This window comes from Ascidiella aspersa, chromosome 3 (genome assembly GCF_963924565.1).
Source record: "Ascidiella aspersa chromosome 3, kaAscAspe10.2, whole genome shotgun sequence".
NCBI lineage: Eukaryota > Metazoa > Chordata > Ascidiacea > Phlebobranchia > Ascidiidae > Ascidiella > Ascidiella aspersa.
Window position 1 is genome coordinate 36,587,767 of NC_139449.1, and position 17,098 is coordinate 36,604,864.

The following is a 17,098-nucleotide window of genomic DNA, read 5'->3' on the forward strand; positions in this document are numbered from 1 at the left end:
AACCAAGACCAAGACCTAAACCCAAACCGCATCCCTCACTTAATCAATAACTCCCCTAACAATTTCCTTTTACGTCAAAACGTGACGACCCAAAGTTGCATCTAAATGTGACGTCATATAGAACAAATTGACCTTTCAGTTCGCATATTATTCTTAAGATTGTTGCATACCGACGTTGATGTTATTCTATTTTCGGTCTATTACTGGAGTCCGTTATTATCTCTTTTGTATAATTTAGCGCCATCATTTTTGAACTTTAACCTCACGAGTGGCTGGTGCTTGTCTCATCGGATCCAGATCGTAGTAGATGCTTTTCCAAGATGGCGTCATGCAGCAAAACGTGTTCTTCGATATTATTGAGGAAAAACTTATCCACTGTACGAAGATTGGCCACTTCAACTTCACGAGTTTATGCACGCCAATCATCGACAAAAGTACTCGGTAGGTTTATGACTTTTAAAATGATTTCTCATACTTAACTAGAGATAGACCGTTATATCGGTTTTTGGCCGATAACATCAGCCGATATTAGGCTCGTACCGATAAATCTGTATCGGTAAAATTTGGCCGATGTTTTACAACGATCATATCATACAGCTTTTCCTGAAAAACAAATTTCCAACATATTATGCAAAATAGGAGTTATAAAATAAATGGCGCTGGTCTAGAATCCTACCACAATTGTTAAACCAACTCACAATAGTTGAGTTAGAGTTAGCGTTTGGGTGTGTGTGGGTCAAGTATTATTATATTCATTGTTTAATAATAATACTTGACCTATCCTAACCCAAATAATGTGCTTTGTGGTGCGATTTTCGACCAGTGCCAAATAACGAAACTGAAATATATATTTGTTATTTGCATTTTTTTCTATCAATTTAAATTCTTATAAAAATTGGTATCGGTATCTTTTGGTTAGTCTTCATTTCATCACACTTAACGCTGAGATCTTGGGTGTGCAGCACCAAATTTTGAGGTGTGCAATCAATCCTGTTTTTTGCACACCTCAGTTTGAAGATCTTTTTTTTTTTTTTTAAGTTTAAGTGCGCAATTTCAAATCTTGCTGTGAAGACAATAATATAATACTAGCAAAACACATTTTTAGGCTTTCATGTAAGTAAAAACTTGTTTTACATTTTATTATTAGAAAGTGACTCTCGGAGTCCAAAAGTTCTTCTTAAAAATGGAAAAACTTCAGCCTTTTATGATGTCACGAGCTGGCGAATGTACAGCAACCAGACAGCTGAATCAAGCGAAGAAAATCCACCGATCGAGGCAACTGAAGAACAGGCAGAAGTTGTTGAAGAATCGATTATAAAGGACACCGAAAAAGTGGTGGCTGGTTCAGAAGACAAACATGAATTCCAGGCCGAAACCGCCGAACTTCTTAACATTGTCGCAAAGTCTCTTTACTCCGAAAAAGAGGTTTGTTTACCTTGGTTTGCTTTAAATTTTGACCGTTTGATGGAAAAAAGTCATTAAAAGTTTTGATATTTTATAAGGGAGATGCTTTAAATTGCATAGTTATATGAAAGTAAATGCTAAGTGTTTTACGGCAGCAAATAAATTACTACAAGTTTTGTATAAAAACCATGAAGAATAAAACTCAAAAAATATTTCTAGGATAAACTGAAAAGGTCGATTATGTTGTGTAGCTTATAACTTGACTCAGATAGTATAAATAGTTGAATGGACACTTACCATATCATGAGCACTTGCTTTCTGCTGTTGTTGAAAGAACGATAGAAGCACTTTAAAAGCCATTACTTATTGAATTCTAAAAATAAATTATAAGAAAAATGCACATTTTGTTATTTTTTTTTTGTATTAAATTAACTCATTTTTATAGTTTGCAGTAAACAAACTATGTTTTACCATCATAATTTCTGTATCTCTTACTTCTGATTTTTAGATCAATTAAAATTTATGTTTAAATAGGTTTTTATCCGGGAGATAATATCAAATGCGAGCGATGCATTGGAGAAGTTGAGATATTCCAGGCTCACCTCGGAAGAAACTTCCGACGATTTCCCGCTCGAAATACACATCAGAACTGACAAACAAAACAATACTTTCACAATTCAAGACACTGGAATCGGATTAAGTAAAGAAGATCTCACTAATAACCTTGGAACTATTGCACGATCTGGGTCTAAAGAATTTCTGAAGCAAATATCAGATAAAGGTTGGTTTATTTCTTGTCTTTTATTAATAGAAAGTAATTTAAAAGCAATTTCGTTAATGATAATTTTAAGATAAAAAAAGTTTATATTTTGTTACAGTTTTCCAATTGTTTATTTTTTTAATTAAAATCATGCATTTTTTCAAATTTGTGTATTTTTTCATTCCTGTTTTTTATTCCTATTTATTTGTTTTAGGCGATGCAAATTCATCTATTATTGGCCAATTCGGTGTTGGTTTCTACTCTACCTTTATGGTCGGTAACGAGGTGCGCGTGTACACAAAAACACATGAACCAGACAGTGTGGGATATTGTTGGACTTCACAAGGGTAACTAGACTAATAGTAAAAAAATGTATCTTGTTATCGATATTCAAGCTATATCACAGATTAGAATTTTCCGACAGTCTTTATTTATTTTTGTAACTATACCACTTAGTGATTTGTTAACAAATGACTTGACGCGACTCAATTACGATTACAATGCACAAAGTTCTAAGATTTTGATTTTTCAGAATTTTTGTCAAGAAGAAAAATTGAACATTTATTTGTACTCAAATTGTTAAATAATCTTATATCTTCTTGATTTATAATCTTTGGCGTTAAAATTTTATAGATTTATAAACAACTATATGATGCAAAAAAGCTATGTGTTCTGATAAGCTAGTCACTGATTGATGAAATTTATTTCTCTGATAGAAAAGGTAGAATATTTGTAATTTTTTCCAGGGGTGTTTCATATGAGATAAGTGAAGCAGAGGAAGTGAAACCGGGAACAAAAATCGTCGTCCAGTTGAAACCGGACTGTCGCAACTTTGCTGAAGATGAAACTGTTGCAAAGATCATACAGAAACACAGCGCCTTCGTCGGCTTTCCTGTTAAACTTAATGGAAAGCTGCTTAACCCCGTTCAGGTGCACTAGTCATGCTTTAAAATGGGAAAACATACATAAAATTCCCCGTCAAAAATAACATGCCGGCCTGGTATCCAACAATGTTATTAGTACATTCTTCATGTCTTGCATTTTGGTTTTTACCTTTTACCACCCAAAATAAAGACCTGGAATAACTATGATTTTTATAGTGAACAATCTCTAAAAACTGTGATTATATAAATGGGTTGTATTTACAATAGTTTAATAAATACATTAGCCCATTTCCAAAAAAAAGAACTAATTTTTTTAAATGTAGATCTAAAAATAAGGGCAAATCTTGAAAGAAAATGTGGTTGTTCTGCTCTGCAATATTTGTTTTAATTGTGTAGCCTTTGTGGACGCTTGAAGCAAGGGATATTGACGAAGATCAACATCTCAAGTTCTTCCGTCATTTATCTGGAAACGATCAGGAACATTATATGTACAAGCTCTTTTACAAGACCGACGCACCCCTCAACATTAGAAGGTGAGCAGAATAGGTTTATAAAACATTTTAAACATAGGTATGTATTTGGGCATAACAGAATTTGTTAAATGAATTAACCGATGTTATTAAATGGTTAGAAGCAGTTTTACCAAGATAGCTGTATCAAACCATGCTAACCCTGTGTTTCAATTACCATAGCCATTATTAAATCACTAGCCAGTGTAACTTCTAATGTGACCGATCCTAGTTATATAGGTGTGTAAATTATTTTTAGTGTTAAGATAAGATGCTTACTGGGGCCAAAAAAAACTCTTCAAAAGAGCTTTGATTTACTTAAACATGTGACAAAACCAACAAATCACAGTAAAAATTGTGAAACTATTTTTTTTTTATTCTTAGTGCTATAGTTACCTATCTATACTCAACTACCTTTCACAAAAAAATCCAATTTACGCCAAAAACAGGTTGAATTTTTTTTCTTTTGATTTTTGCTCTACTGTGATTGCTTCTGTTCCTCAGTATTTTCTACATATCGGAGCAGCGGCCAACCATCTTGGAAATGTCCAAAGACACCAGTGGTCGCTCAGGCGTGTCGCTGTACAGTCGTAAGGTTTTGATCCAACACCACACGGAGCATTTGCTGCCGAAGTGGCTACGATTCCTGCGAGGGGTCGTCGATAGTGAGGATATTCCACTGAACCTTAGCAGGGAATTGCTGCAGAACTCAGCCCTTATCAGGTACTTAAACAACTCTAAGTTTGATTAAAATGGTTGGCTGTTAATTTTCTTGTTGCATGAAGAAAACCGGGTCCCATGACATGCAAACCAATTGCAACTGAGGAAAAAACGCACACACACAATTGCCTCAAACACATACATGCACATTATACACATGCAAACACTAAGCTCTGCTCAAAATAATAATCAGGAAAAAAGGACATTTTTGTATTAGAATTTTAACTTTACTATAAGATTCTTTGCTTTGATCGCTAACAAAGGAAAATTAAACAAATACTAAGTTCTAATTAAAATCAGCAATTTTGTTTACTAACACCATGCACGCACGCACAAACTCAACCCTTCTAACCATGTTAAAAAGGAAAATTAAATATAAAGTTTTATTTTTTTTTATTTTTTATTATAAGATTCTTTGCTCTGATCACTGAATAACCTCTGCTGGGAATTTAATTTAATCATGGAATCGGAAAAAAATATTTTTCTTAAAAGTCCCTTATATAAAAAGGTATTTTAACCCTTGTTATCCCTTAGTAAATGATTTATCTACGGGTTTTTGTTTCAATTTTGAAGGCCAAAATCATTACCATTGTTGTACTGAGTTTTTTAATTTAAATTGAGTATTTAAAATTTTTTAAATTTAAATTTGAGTATATTATTATCATAGAAAAAAAATTCTTTTCAAGGTGTTTTAAGTTTTTGACATTCATACAATCTTTGCTCTTGAAACCTGAACACACATATGTGTGTTTACAACTGAAATCTAGCCCTTCTAAAGCTGCTTTTTGATCAACGATAACGGCTTACATATCATTAGTATACCGAAAGCCATTGCAGACTCTTCACCGAATAAGCATTGGTGTATGGTTGTTTCTCGACTCGTTCCCTTCTGAGCCTGCATAGCTCAGTTGGTAGAGCGACGGTCCCGGCTTGACCGGAGGTCGTGAGTTCGAACCTCACTGCAGGCTAGTTTTTTTTCTAGCCTGCCCTGCTTGCATCATTGATCGACAGATTCTGTCAATCTGCAATGGCTTTCAGTGTACTAATCTTTGCTCTTACTTTATATTTGTGCCACTTTGGTTTGACGTTTTATTGCCTTAATTTTTTTCAGCAAACTGCGAGAGACCTTGACAAGCAGACTGATAAAATTCTTCCTGGACCAAAGCAAGCGAGATTCTGAGAAGTATTTGCAGTTCTTCCAAAACTACAAGCTCTTTATCACTGAAGGAGTGCTTTCTGAAGACATTCAAGACAAAAGGGTATGTGTATTGTTCTACCATACCACACTAAATGCTTTAATACAGACAGCAAAACTTTCGTTTTTTAAATAGATGACCTAGTTCAGTGGCTCTCCTTGGGGTTCAACGCAGCTGTTTTAAGGGTTGGGCGAGGATGTCCTTTGAAACATAAATCCTGTTATTTCAACCTAAATTTGAATCTCTTTTATGCGCCAAGGTGCCATGTGATGTTATAAATTGAAAGTTCGGCCAAATTAACCTACGTAAATTCAAGTTTATAATTTGATTATGTCCAGTTTCAGCTGCTAGGAGGATGAAACGAATATTGAGCGAAAATTTTGGGTTCGAGTTAAAAAGGGTTTATTTCTATGCATTAGGCATTTATATCAATACTGAAATTCCAAAGCTACGTTTGTTCAATGTTGAGACTTAATATTGCAAGTTTGCTGAGTTGATATATAAAACCTAAAAAATTTTCAAATTCACACAAATGTTTGACAGTTTTATAAAGCAACTGACTATTTTACGATGGGCAATCTTAAACAATATGATAATATAAGGGTTAATTGTAAAGTATTTAAAAATATTTTTTTCTAAACCGACTTACAGGAAGAAGTTGCCCAGCTTTTGCGATACGAATCTTCAAACCTACCAGAAGGAGAGGTCACAGGATTAAAGGATTACATTAAAAGGATGAAAGATGGACAGAGAAACATATTTTACCTCTGTGCACCAAGGTACTGTGAAAAAAGTTACTTTGCAATAAGAATTATTCATTTTGATAATCAATTGCAAAGCCTGAAAGGTCGAGTAGATCGACATCTTAATTATTAAAACGTTTCGATAAGAGCTTCTATCATTTTCAGTTAATTTCGATACGAGCTTATACTTAACTGAAGGAGATACAAGTTTGTATAGAAAGGTCTTAACCAACACGATGTCGATCTACTTGACCTTTTTGGCCTTGGGATTTATTATCAAGCTTCATTACCGATCAGAAATTTAAACCTTGAAAATGAATGTTAAACAAAGTAGGCCGAGTAAATCGAAATCATCTCAATGTAGACATTTTAATACGCACTTGTATCATCATCTGATCATCATATGAGATATCTATTCAAACTACACTTATAAGAAGTTATTTTTTATTTTTTACTTAAACTTACTTAATTTAGGTTTTCCATTTATTTGACACCCAGACTTTAATTCATTTTATTATATAATAGAACTTTTTTCTATGTTACAGTCGCCATCTCGCTGAAACCTCGCCCTATTTCGAAGCACTTAAAGGAAAAGATGTCGAGGTTTTGTTCTGTTACGATTCCTACGATGAGATCACCATGCTGCAACTTAAAAACTTCGATTCGTAAGTTGAAACTGTTCTTATTTCATTAAAAAAATCATATTTCTGAAATTTAACAGGTCTTAACCTTTAACTAATACTGGGTTCAAATTGTAATGTTGTCGCCACCTTTTCTGTGTACTTACCGATAGCTCAAATCTGTATAGATGTCAGCAACTTTGTCTATCTAATTATATAACATTATAGTTATTAAGATTAATGAAATTACATAATGGAATTAATGTTGGCACTTGAATGTTTACTTTTTTTCATAAAAAAGCTTCAGACATCAAACAAAAATTTTCACATATCCAAAACTAATAAATAATAAATAGATGGTGATTAAACAGAAAGTATTGACCATAACTTTTTTCCTTCCTTTGTTGTTTAGTAAACAGCTTTTCTCGCTTGAAAACGAGGTTCTAGCCGACATGTTTCAAACTAAGGACAAAGATTCTAGTGACGGAGAAGCTAAACCCGACGAACAAACTGTCACAACACAGCTCAGCCAAACGCAAAGCAAGGGGCTCACCGAGTGGGCCAAGGCTGTTTTGGACACAAAAGTAGCAGAAGTAAAGGTAATTCAGGATTTTAATTTGTTTTAACTTTGTCAGCTTCATATTTGAAGTGATAACCACTGTTTTAAGTGTATAAAGATAGAATTTGGCCAACTGAAGACTAAAATGCACTTAACGTTAACAGTTTAATAATTTATAATTAAAAACATGCTTGATAAATAACAAGATTTATTTTTGATTAATTTTTTTTAAGTAAAGGTAGTGAAATTGCTCATTAACACTTATCAAAAAATTAATTATTGCTACTTAATCAAATTATTTATTTGAAGCACCTTGTCAAAAAATCATTTAAGCGGAGGTTTAAATGGGTGCTGCAGGAATTATTTCTTTCTACAGGTAACTGACAAACTGGACAAGCATCCTGCTATGGTGACAGTGTGGGAGATGGGGTCAGTTCGACATTACCTTAAGAGTCAATACCTCACTGACCCCAAGGGGCTGTCTGAAACTGAAAGATCAGCTCTGTTTAATCCAACATTACAACTTAATGGAAGGTTAGCAACTTATTTTGCAATTTTACATCGAAATTTTGGATTTAAAGAAAAATAAGCAATTAAATTTACTGTACAATCTTGCATCACACCATATTTGTTTTTTATCAGTTTTTATGAAGAAATCCATTTTAAAAGCTTAGAAAATACAAATAAGCTGACCTAACAATATTTTTATTTTCGTTTGCGCATTTTTGTAAAAACTGTAGCAAATGCTAAAGAACATGAGCATTGTAGTTGAAACATTTCTAATAAGTCTCTACCATCTAAACCAGCGCTCACTGGTGGGCCATGAGAACTTTTTAGATGGGCCACAGACCAATTAAAAAAAGCTAGATTTATTGAAGAATTTAGTTTAATTTGTGTCACTATACCTAATTTTACAGGAATAATGCCTTGGGGGGAAATTGAGTAGGAATGTAAATTTATTGTTATATGCTTCGCTATATTTTGTTCTAAACCTTTTTATAGTTTGTCCATTCGTAAACATTTTTTGGGCCACAGAATTTTTGTGCAACGAAAATGGGCCACAAAAGAAAAAAGGTTGAGAACCACTGATCTAAGCTTATGCATCTGGTTGTGACACATCCTAAAATACAGAAATGTTTAACCGCGCATTATCATATTCATAATGTATTGCGCTTGTGTAATATTGAAATCACTAAAAAGTTCCACCTAGTTTAAGCTAATTGTTTATTTCCAGTCACCCTGTTGTTCTCAAGTTGGACAAGATTAAAGATCTTGATGAAGAATTGGGAAAACAAATTCTGCAACAGGTAACTTATTGTTTCTGTTAATTTTGTGATTAACTTAAGTACTGGCATCCAGTTTAAAATCTCTTTAGAACAGGGGTTCCTAAACTTTTTTTACCGCGGAACCCTCAAATTTTTTTGGCTCCGCATGGACCACGATAGGCAAAAAAAATTAAAAAAATGACTTCACAATACAAATAGACTTCACATATCTGTTGATTTCGGTTAAAAAAATGTGACAGTGAAATGGAGACTAAATACAGTCGATGTAAAACCGTTTTGTTTTTAATTAAACTGTTTTCTTTGAAAAAATGTTTACCTCTTAAATATACACTAATATTTCAATTAGGCCTCCATGTACCCCCTAAAACTAATTCACGGACCCCAGTTTAAAAAACCCTCCTTTAGAAAGTATGATTGTTGTCTTGTTCGTGAAAAGGGCAGGTTGTTATTAGGACATAGTGGGGATGTTTTATCAAAGTTTTCTAACCTGTTATTTTAATTCGAAGCAACCTGGGTGCAGTTGTTTTGGAACCTTTTCAAATTGAATTTGCGCAATAAGTTATTTATTTGTGGTGCAGTGACTTCTATTGCCCTTAGTATTAATTTAGCTAGTATATATATTAGCACCTCACATTAAAGTTGTGTGTTATTGTTTCAGTTGTACGACAGTGCAATGGTGTCTGCTGGTTTGGTGGACGACGCAAGGCCAATGGTCAACCGATTGAACGACCTGCTATCTGCTGTGTTGGAAAAACACTAACATTTTCAATTATTACAATCGCTGCTGCTTATCCTCCTCTATTCAGCAACTTATTGCACCAATCAATTGTGCCATTTTTGTAAAGCAACCGGCGAAATACAAATACCCGTGTGTTTTTTGCAAGTGATGCTCAGTAATAAATTTCAACTGTAAAATAATGTCAAGATTGTGGTAAATTTTAGCCTTGTGTCTCTGTTAATATTGAATGAAAAAGCATATCAAGGAAGCAACTTTATTTCACCACTAACAATAAAACTCTTATTGCACAAGAAATATGCTCGATAATAGACTTTTTTAAACTTGTATAGACATTTATTTGGTCAATCTTTTGGCAGATATTTACGATTTAATAAACTTTATCAGTTGTTGCAATAACCAAGGCATAAAAAAGGCTGTCTTTCTCTGGCCAGCTTAAAATACCAATCTTTCGAAACTGAAAAAAATGTATAAAAAACAATGCAATTTACTAAAACAAGTTGTCACTGCATCAAAACATATCTGGCAGCTGCGGCAGACAGAGGTTATAGTAAGCGGTTTGGTTCCAGAAATTGGCTCCTTTCCATCCACACCAACCCTTGCCTTGAATGACCTTGAGATCCTCACCCCCGGTATAATGAGGGTCAAGAATAAGGAAACTTGTATCTCCGCTTGTTTCGCTGAAACTTACCCCGAGAATGGTGTGGGCAAGTACTCCCCCTCCTACAGAAAAAAAGGTAATAAACGTTGGGGCATTTTCCAGTTATACCACCATAGAGAACCTGTGGCTTGAAATATAGAAAATTATTGATTATCTTGTAGAAAAAATAGTATTACAATGGAAGAACAAAATTATATATATTTTTAAGGAATAGAAATGCTAGCAATTTCAGGTTATTCTCGTCATTGTGAACTTATGGCTTGAAGTAGTAGATAGTGGTTAAACAGAGTTAATTACATACACATTATCTAAGTAGTTTCTATAAACCTGTAATGCTCTTAGTTAAATGCAAACTACCAGTTTCGTTATGGATTTTTAATGGCGCAACAAACTAAATAAACATTGGACATTTTCTGGTTAGACCACTATAAAGGGAATATGGCTAAAACACAGTTAAAGTATATATTAAATTGGAATCAGTCAGGGAGCCTATTCTAAACTAAACAAAAACTGCAGTAAGAATTGTGTCTTCCAGTTTAAAATAGCAGAACAAATTCAGTTTGGAACTTCCTAAAACTTTAATTGTACTTAATCTTTAAAAAAATATGCGTCTGGTTGGTAGAATTAATTTTGCAGGTGCGCGCCGTATTTGGACCCCCCAGCAGTGTTGTAAACAAGTCATTTTGAAATGACTTAAGTCCCAGTCAAGTTATTTGTAAAATAACTTAAATCCAAGTCAAGTCTTTTTGAATAAATAAGTCAAGTCCCAGTCAAGTCATAATTAGAGCAAGTCAACTTCAAGTCACGTCCTTGTCGTAAAAATAAAACGTTGAACTATTGGAATTTTTAATCTCGTACGATTATGAGCAATAACCGAACTAAAAAATGAGAAAAACGCAACTTATAGCAAACAAATTGTTTTATGTGCAAACATTTGGATAAATAGCTCAATTTTATTAAAAAAAGGCTTACAGAAAGCACTTCATTTCAACCTAAGTAATTTGCCCAAAATACTTAAGTCAAGTCAAGTCATTTGTCCGAATGACTTAAGTCAAGTCAAGTCATTTTGCCCAAATGACTCAAGTCAAGTCAAGTCATTTGAAAACAGTGACTTAAGTCAAGTCAGTCATTACAACACTACCCCCCAGGCCCCAGCTATATAACACAATTTAAAAAATTAAATTTTGACGCCATGTGGTAGTGTTTTCTAAATTGAAAGGTCCTTTATTAGACCATAGCATTTTAAAAATAGGTAAATAACAAATTTCCCAACGTGTAACAAATGTTTGACCTAACAACACTACAAACATTATGTTTAGTAGTTTAATTATCTATTTTGCTATTTGAATTGAATTCAAATTATTGTGTATCCCTAATCTCAAATACTCCACCTATCATAATGGGAGTTCCCTGATTCTTGAAGTGCATTGCGAGTTCTCTTCCTCGACTTGTGAGATCTGACCCCTGACTAACGAACATGATCTTGGAAGTTATTCCCAGGTATTGGTTCAGCACCGAGCTGACTTCGATCGAACCGATCCATTTACGCGAACCGACAAACTGTTTCGGCTTGTCTCCAATGTCAACTAGAAGCTAAAAAGAAATGTAGTCATCATTGGCAATTGCCAATTAATAAAGCTACAAACTTTTGGGCTTATATTTTAGACGGAAGTTAATTTAATCAATTAGTTGAAAGAAATATACATACAGATATTAAAGTTAGTTACATGGTTTAAATGTGTTGTACACATTGTGCCTATTTTTTATATAAATATTTTTTTAAATTAAAAAAATGCTCGTTTGGTACTGTAAAATGGTGCATGACAAAGGGAAAGTAGTATAAATAGATTTCACCTGAAAGGCTGAAAATGCATATAATTATTTTCTAACTGCATAAGTAAAAAAAAGTAAAACTAACTGCAAATTTACATGTTAAACACAAAATCCTTATTTTGCGTTTGTCAGTTAATTTTTGACTAATAAGTTTTACAATGAAACCTCTAACCTGTTGAATAGTTTTATGACTTGGGATATCCTTGGTGGTATAGCCTTGGTTTCTGAACCATGATACAAGTGTTTGTAGAGACCTGTAGGCACAACCCCACCCATTATCGTCCATGTGATCTTGCATGTAATGGTGGTAGCCGTAGATTCCTTTCACCAGTGATATCTACAGAATACATGGCTTTAATATAGCTTTACAGAATGATATCTACAGAATGTATGGCTGGTATAGCTCATCAAAGTATAACACTATAAATTACAAAAAAGCTCTAATTTCTATTTGAAAAAATTGTATGTTTTGAATAGAAATAGACCTAAATATTTTTTCTTGTTAGCAAAAGATTAACAGTTAAAAAAATTAGGTGGTTGCTGTATAATATTTTTTTAAAAAATTGACAAGCCTTCTCACAACTATGCTTTATCTTTAGCATAACTGACCAAAGTCTGCAAATTTAACCATACATGTGTTTTCCATATAAGAAATCGAGATTAAAAAACAGAGAACTTAAAGTTTTTTGTGTAAATATATTGTAAAGCATCTAATTGTAATAACAGCCTTTATAGAAATAGTTTAAATATTTTTGTTTCCTAGTTATTACCTTGCCATCCATGATTTTTGGAGGAGGAAGACCAACATGGGTATTTGTGAGTAGACCCGACTGTTCACATTCCCCAAACAAGTCAATTGCATTTCCTTTGCGAAACAGTGGCCGGTTACATGGCTCCAGAAATACTTGGTGAAGAACATCCTAAATAATATGCCAGTTTTGTTTAAAGATATAACCAGTTATTAAAAATAACAAATCAGTTAGGTCGTGAATAATGGGACAGGCCTGGTATGGCCGGAGATCAAGAGTTCGAACCTCACTGTAGGCTAGTTGTTTTCCAAGCTTGCCTTTCTTGCATCAACAGATTCTGTTATCCTGCTATAGCTTCCGGTGTACTCAGTCAGGATACTTATTTTTTGTCATAAAAAAACACCGTAACTTTAAAAACCTAATATACACAATAGAAATCTTATAATGAATTACAAAGACAAAAGGTTGAGTAGATCGACATCATCTTGATTAAGACGTTTCAATACTGTTTATCAAGCTACATTACAGATCCGTGCTTAGTGTACCGAAGAAGTCCTATTGGTTTAAGATTTTTATGATGAGCAGCACAATAATTGTAATTTAAATAAAATTTGCTTTTTCCGAACTACATTTTTCAGTAAACAATTGTCACCAGTCAAGATAAAATAAAACACAAATGAGTTTACTGGCATTGCTTCAATTGCTGCAGTTTGAATAAAAACGAAGCTACAATGTACCTTTCTGTATGTCGTCAAATCCTCGTCACTTTTTTCAATAGAATAATAAATCTCCACTGGGTGGCACCAACCAGGCAATTTAAAATAGTTTAATTGTGGAAGTTCGCACATGTTTGCTGGTTGGTCCTTCAGACATGAATTAAAATACTTAATTTGTCTTTTTACACATTCCGACAGCGTTTCCAATAACCTGACAAAATAGTGAAGTTGAAATGAAATAACAGATAGTTAAAGCAAAGTCGGTTAAAATCAAACCCAACTGAATGTAGAGCTGTATTTAACCTTTTTATGTAACTAAAATGAATATTTAAAAATTTACACATAGGGATGTCATAATTCATCCACTCACAATAAGTGGTTGGAAAATTAATGTGGTTCCATCTTAACAATACACAGTTTGTGGCCTTGTCAGTATCAAAATTTGATACTGCGTCTACGGACTCTGAACTCAGGCAATTTTGCAGAGTCTTATTAAGTCTCGAATACAGAGTCCGAAGCATACCTCACAATATTTTTAAAGTTAGGTATGCAACTATACATAATTATATATAATTGGTTCCATCCATTTCATTATAAACTAACTTTTATTGCCTCACAAAAATGTAAGTTAAGATCACTAACTATAGTGTTAGCTACTCTTAAAAACCTTTATTTATTAATAGAATAAAAATATGAACATCCATTAACATACCTGCTGAATGGCATATCGTTGTGGACATAGCAAAGTGCTTTAACACACAGCGGAATTTCAGCAACTTCATGAGTTTCTTGGATACATTCCACAGTTGGCACAAATCTCTCACTGTCTGAAGATGCACACTCAAGAATGCTGCATTGTATCACAGAAGATATTTTCAGTTCTTTGCTTTCATTCTTTTTTGAGTTACTTGTGTCAAACACTGCTTTGCAAGTGGCAGAACCCTCATCACTGGTTTTACTGATAATTCTCTTGTAATCGCTCAAGTAAAACGCAACGTTTTCAGACACAATTTCATTTAGCTCAACTTGAAAACACCCTGAAACGAAAATGGGATAAATCACAAAATCAAGAAAAGGTTAGGGGTTTTATTAGTACATAGTAAAAAAGCAAAGCCCTTATAGACATAGTTATACTTAAATTTTAATGCAAGCAGTTACTACGTTTTTCGAACTACATTGTTTATGACAAAATTCTACATGCACATGTTATTTTAGCAAAACTTTCAAAAAAAAAAAATTATATAGAACGGGTGCCAATTAATCAATGATACATAAATTAGGCAAAAGCTACAACATAATACAATAAGTTACCTTTGATTTTTGATACACTGACAGTTGTTTCGCAGTTTATATGAAAGATCATAAATTGTGATTTTAAAATGTTTTCCGCCTCTTCACATGAAATTGTATCATATGAAACAAGATCTTCGTTCATGTGAATCTCAAGTTTAGAAACTTCGTTTAGAGAAATATGTATCTTTTCGTCTAATATTTTCTTTCCGAATAATCCAAGAATGCCAATACCTTTGAAACAAAATCAAGCGATAAAAAATTAAAATAACATATTGATTAAAACTACTGAAAACTTCAATAGTTGTTATAACCTCCAGGTAGCCACATCTCAAACATTTGTTTGGCATTTTCCAGTTTTCCGATTCGATTGTTGCTTGTACATAAACACCCAGTTATTACAGTTTGTTCATCTGTGAACCATCCGACCAAAAAGCCACAACTAGAAGGTTCAGATAAAGTGGCTTCCAACTTCTGAAAAGAGAAAATTGTAGTTAAAATACTATAATAATAACCCAAATAACATAAAAAAGTTAGTATATTATCGCTTGTTTTCTATTTTATAGGATCATCATAATGATGTTTTAAAATTGCTTGAAAACCAGCTCCCAATTTAGAGGCTTGTAAAAAGTATAGTTTCTTGGCTGATTCAATAAACTCATATATAATTGGTTATAGGATAAATGGACAAACCTAAAGGTCAACGACAAGTTTAGAATAATTAAATAACATACCTAACACTGGGAAAAAGGTTCAAATGTTAATTAGACATAAGCCTGTTGAAACAAACCAAAATCTAGCTTAATAATTTCAACGTTCATCCAAATTCTAACCTTATCCAATCTACAGTACAGAAGCGCCGTTTAAATTAGGGAGCTCAAATGTTGATATTAAAATGGCCAATATTAGATCGGTGGCACCCAAACATTTCATACACACCCCATCTCTCCCTACAGTTTTAGGGAATGTTTTCAACAGATTTATGTTATATTCTGGTAAATATAGGTTGTATTCCATGGTACAGATGTAATCAGTTATGGGATTCAGCCGGTTCGCACCGGTTCTATAGAACCGTCTAACAAAATTTTATAAGATCAACGAACCGGTTGGCATTACTGGTTTCTGTCAATGAATTTTTGCCTTTTATCTAATACACCAATTTCGAACGTAACTGTCATACATTGGGTTAATTTTTATAATTGCAATAGTTTTCCTTTTGTGATTGTTAGTCTGAAAATTTTATATTTTACATCATAAGTGAAAGTCATAAGATGACTGCTGCTTTTTAGTGTGGTTGTTAGCAGTGATGGGATTCAGCCGGTTTGCACCATTTTTAACATGTTGTAGGCTAATTTTAATGGCAAAAACGGATAGTTTCATCGTTTAGTTTTAATTTACTTGACTTTTTTAGTTTTGTACTTTTTTAGTTTTGTTGTTCCTATCATTCCCGTGTATGACACAGTGTTAATGTATGCTCACTGTTCAGTTTATTTTCCAAAAGTTATGACATTTTGTAACAGAACCGGCTAATAAATATGCCTTTTGTGATAGAACCGACTGACAAAAAAAATGTGAATCCCACCACTGGATATAATGTGTGGTTGGCTCTATGATGTGGTTGTTCTAAACACTGTGGTTGTTTCTAAAAACAAGTGTTATACAATATTCTGCTCTATTTTGTTGCTTTATAGGTCTTAGTGTGTTCATCTTATTGGGTTATTATTAAATAAATGCCTGATTTAGTCGACAAAACAATATTTAAAATAAAACTTTTCAACACACTTTTTGTACTTCTTCCACAATTGAAATCTTCATCACCACTAGCCAAAGTTCACGAACTTTCCAATCTTTGCAGGATATTTAGTTATTTACAGAAATATTAAGTGTTGTTGTTTAACAGTTTGTTTACATTTTTATATCATGGCGTTATCTATACCACGTGGTTCATAAAAAATATTTGAAAATTAACTTCTTGTTAATTTAAAAAAATTAGCATTTACAATAAAACTGATGATGATAAGTTTTAAGCAGTGTGGATTCGGGTTGTATAGAGGTAAAAAATCAAGCTTTGAAGCCTTTCACTTTTAAAATTAAATAAAAAACTTCTAGAAATGTGTTTTAAAACGGTTGAGCAGATTTAATCAGTCAAGCATAACGACATGTGCAAACTTGCAAAAACATAATTTAAAACTAAAAAAGCGGAACTGGAAATGTCTTTCTTGCAGTTTTTAAAGACAAGCATTTGATAAAATGTTAAAGGTTGGAAGTTTCATTAGATTAATAACTAATTTTGGCGCTGGTCTAAAATCCTACCGCAGCGTTGAAACAATTCTTAAAGCAACGCACAGTATATTTGAGTGTCGGTTAGATTTTGGGTGAGAGTGGGTCAAGTATTATTATTTAATCATTTTGCTTAACCTACCCAAACTCTA

At 33.2% G+C, this 17,098-nt stretch overlaps 2 protein-coding genes and 1 non-coding gene across 4 annotated transcripts; 2 read left to right on the top strand and 1 right to left on the bottom strand.

Annotated features, from left to right (window-relative positions):
• The first annotated feature begins 306 nt into the window (after window positions 1-306).
• Window positions 307-9,654, top strand: LOC146162782 (heat shock protein 75 kDa, mitochondrial-like). Of its 2 annotated transcripts, none has more exons than XM_083386052.1 (14): window positions 307-441; window positions 1,148-1,425; window positions 1,939-2,185; window positions 2,379-2,511; window positions 2,911-3,094; window positions 3,445-3,581; window positions 4,062-4,280; window positions 5,389-5,536; window positions 6,125-6,252; window positions 6,762-6,881; window positions 7,249-7,435; window positions 7,772-7,929; window positions 8,630-8,702; window positions 9,340-9,653. In XM_083386052.1, exons 1-14 carry the CDS (start codon window positions 321-323, stop codon window positions 9,439-9,441), a joined length of 2,235 nt encoding a protein of 744 aa, XP_083242178.1. In that variant the 5' UTR covers window positions 307-320; the 3' UTR covers window positions 9,442-9,653. The 2 variants fall into 2 exon arrangements, with proteins under 2 accessions (XP_083242178.1, XP_083242180.1); XM_083386054.1 differs by having other exon boundaries at window positions 321-445; window positions 1,152-1,425; window positions 9,340-9,654.
• Window positions 5,171-5,245, top strand: Trnaa-ggc (transfer RNA alanine (anticodon GGC)). Its single transcript has one exon. It is a non-coding gene; the product is annotated as a tRNA-Ala (tRNA).
• A 5-nt stretch (window positions 9,655-9,659) lies between the features above and the next one.
• On the bottom strand, window positions 9,660-16,582 carry LOC146162784 (ufm1-specific protease 2-like). The gene is made up of 9 exons (XM_083386055.1): window positions 16,449-16,582; window positions 14,981-15,140; window positions 14,688-14,900; window positions 14,089-14,413; window positions 13,398-13,587; window positions 12,682-12,831; window positions 12,084-12,248; window positions 11,470-11,671; window positions 9,660-10,140 (listed from the first exon to the last, which is right to left on the bottom strand). The coding sequence occupies exons 1-9, from the start codon at window positions 16,479-16,481 to the stop codon at window positions 9,929-9,931; spliced, it is 1,650 nt and encodes a 549-aa protein (XP_083242181.1). The 5' UTR covers window positions 16,482-16,582; the 3' UTR covers window positions 9,660-9,928.
• Between the last annotated feature and the right edge of the window lie 516 nt (window positions 16,583-17,098).

What these genes read in the sequence shown, in the direction of transcription:
- LOC146162782 (XM_083386052.1), top strand. Translation starts at nt 321, where the DNA reads ATGGCGTCATGCAGCAAAACGTGTTCTTCGATATTATTGAGGAAAAAC. An exon ending in CAACTTAAAAACTTCGATTC is followed by an intron (nt 6,882 to 7,248) that starts GTAAGTTGAAAC and finishes TTTGTTGTTTAG; the next exon opens with TAAACAGCTTTTCTCGCTTG. An exon ending in CAAAAGTAGCAGAAGTAAAG is followed by an intron (nt 7,436 to 7,771) that starts GTAATTCAGGAT and finishes TTCTTTCTACAG; the next exon opens with GTAACTGACAAACTGGACAA.
- LOC146162784 (XM_083386055.1), bottom strand. Translation starts at nt 16,481, where the DNA reads ATGAAGATTTCAATTGTGGAAGAAGTACAAAAA. An exon ending in GTCATAAAACTATTCAACAG is followed by an intron (nt 11,672 to 12,083) that starts GTTAGAGGTTTC and finishes ATTTCTTTTTAG; the next exon opens with CTTCTAGTTGACATTGGAGA. An exon ending in GGGAACTCCCATTATGATAG is followed by an intron (nt 10,141 to 11,469) that starts GTGGAGTATTTG and finishes TTTTTTCTGTAG; the next exon opens with GAGGGGGAGTACTTGCCCAC.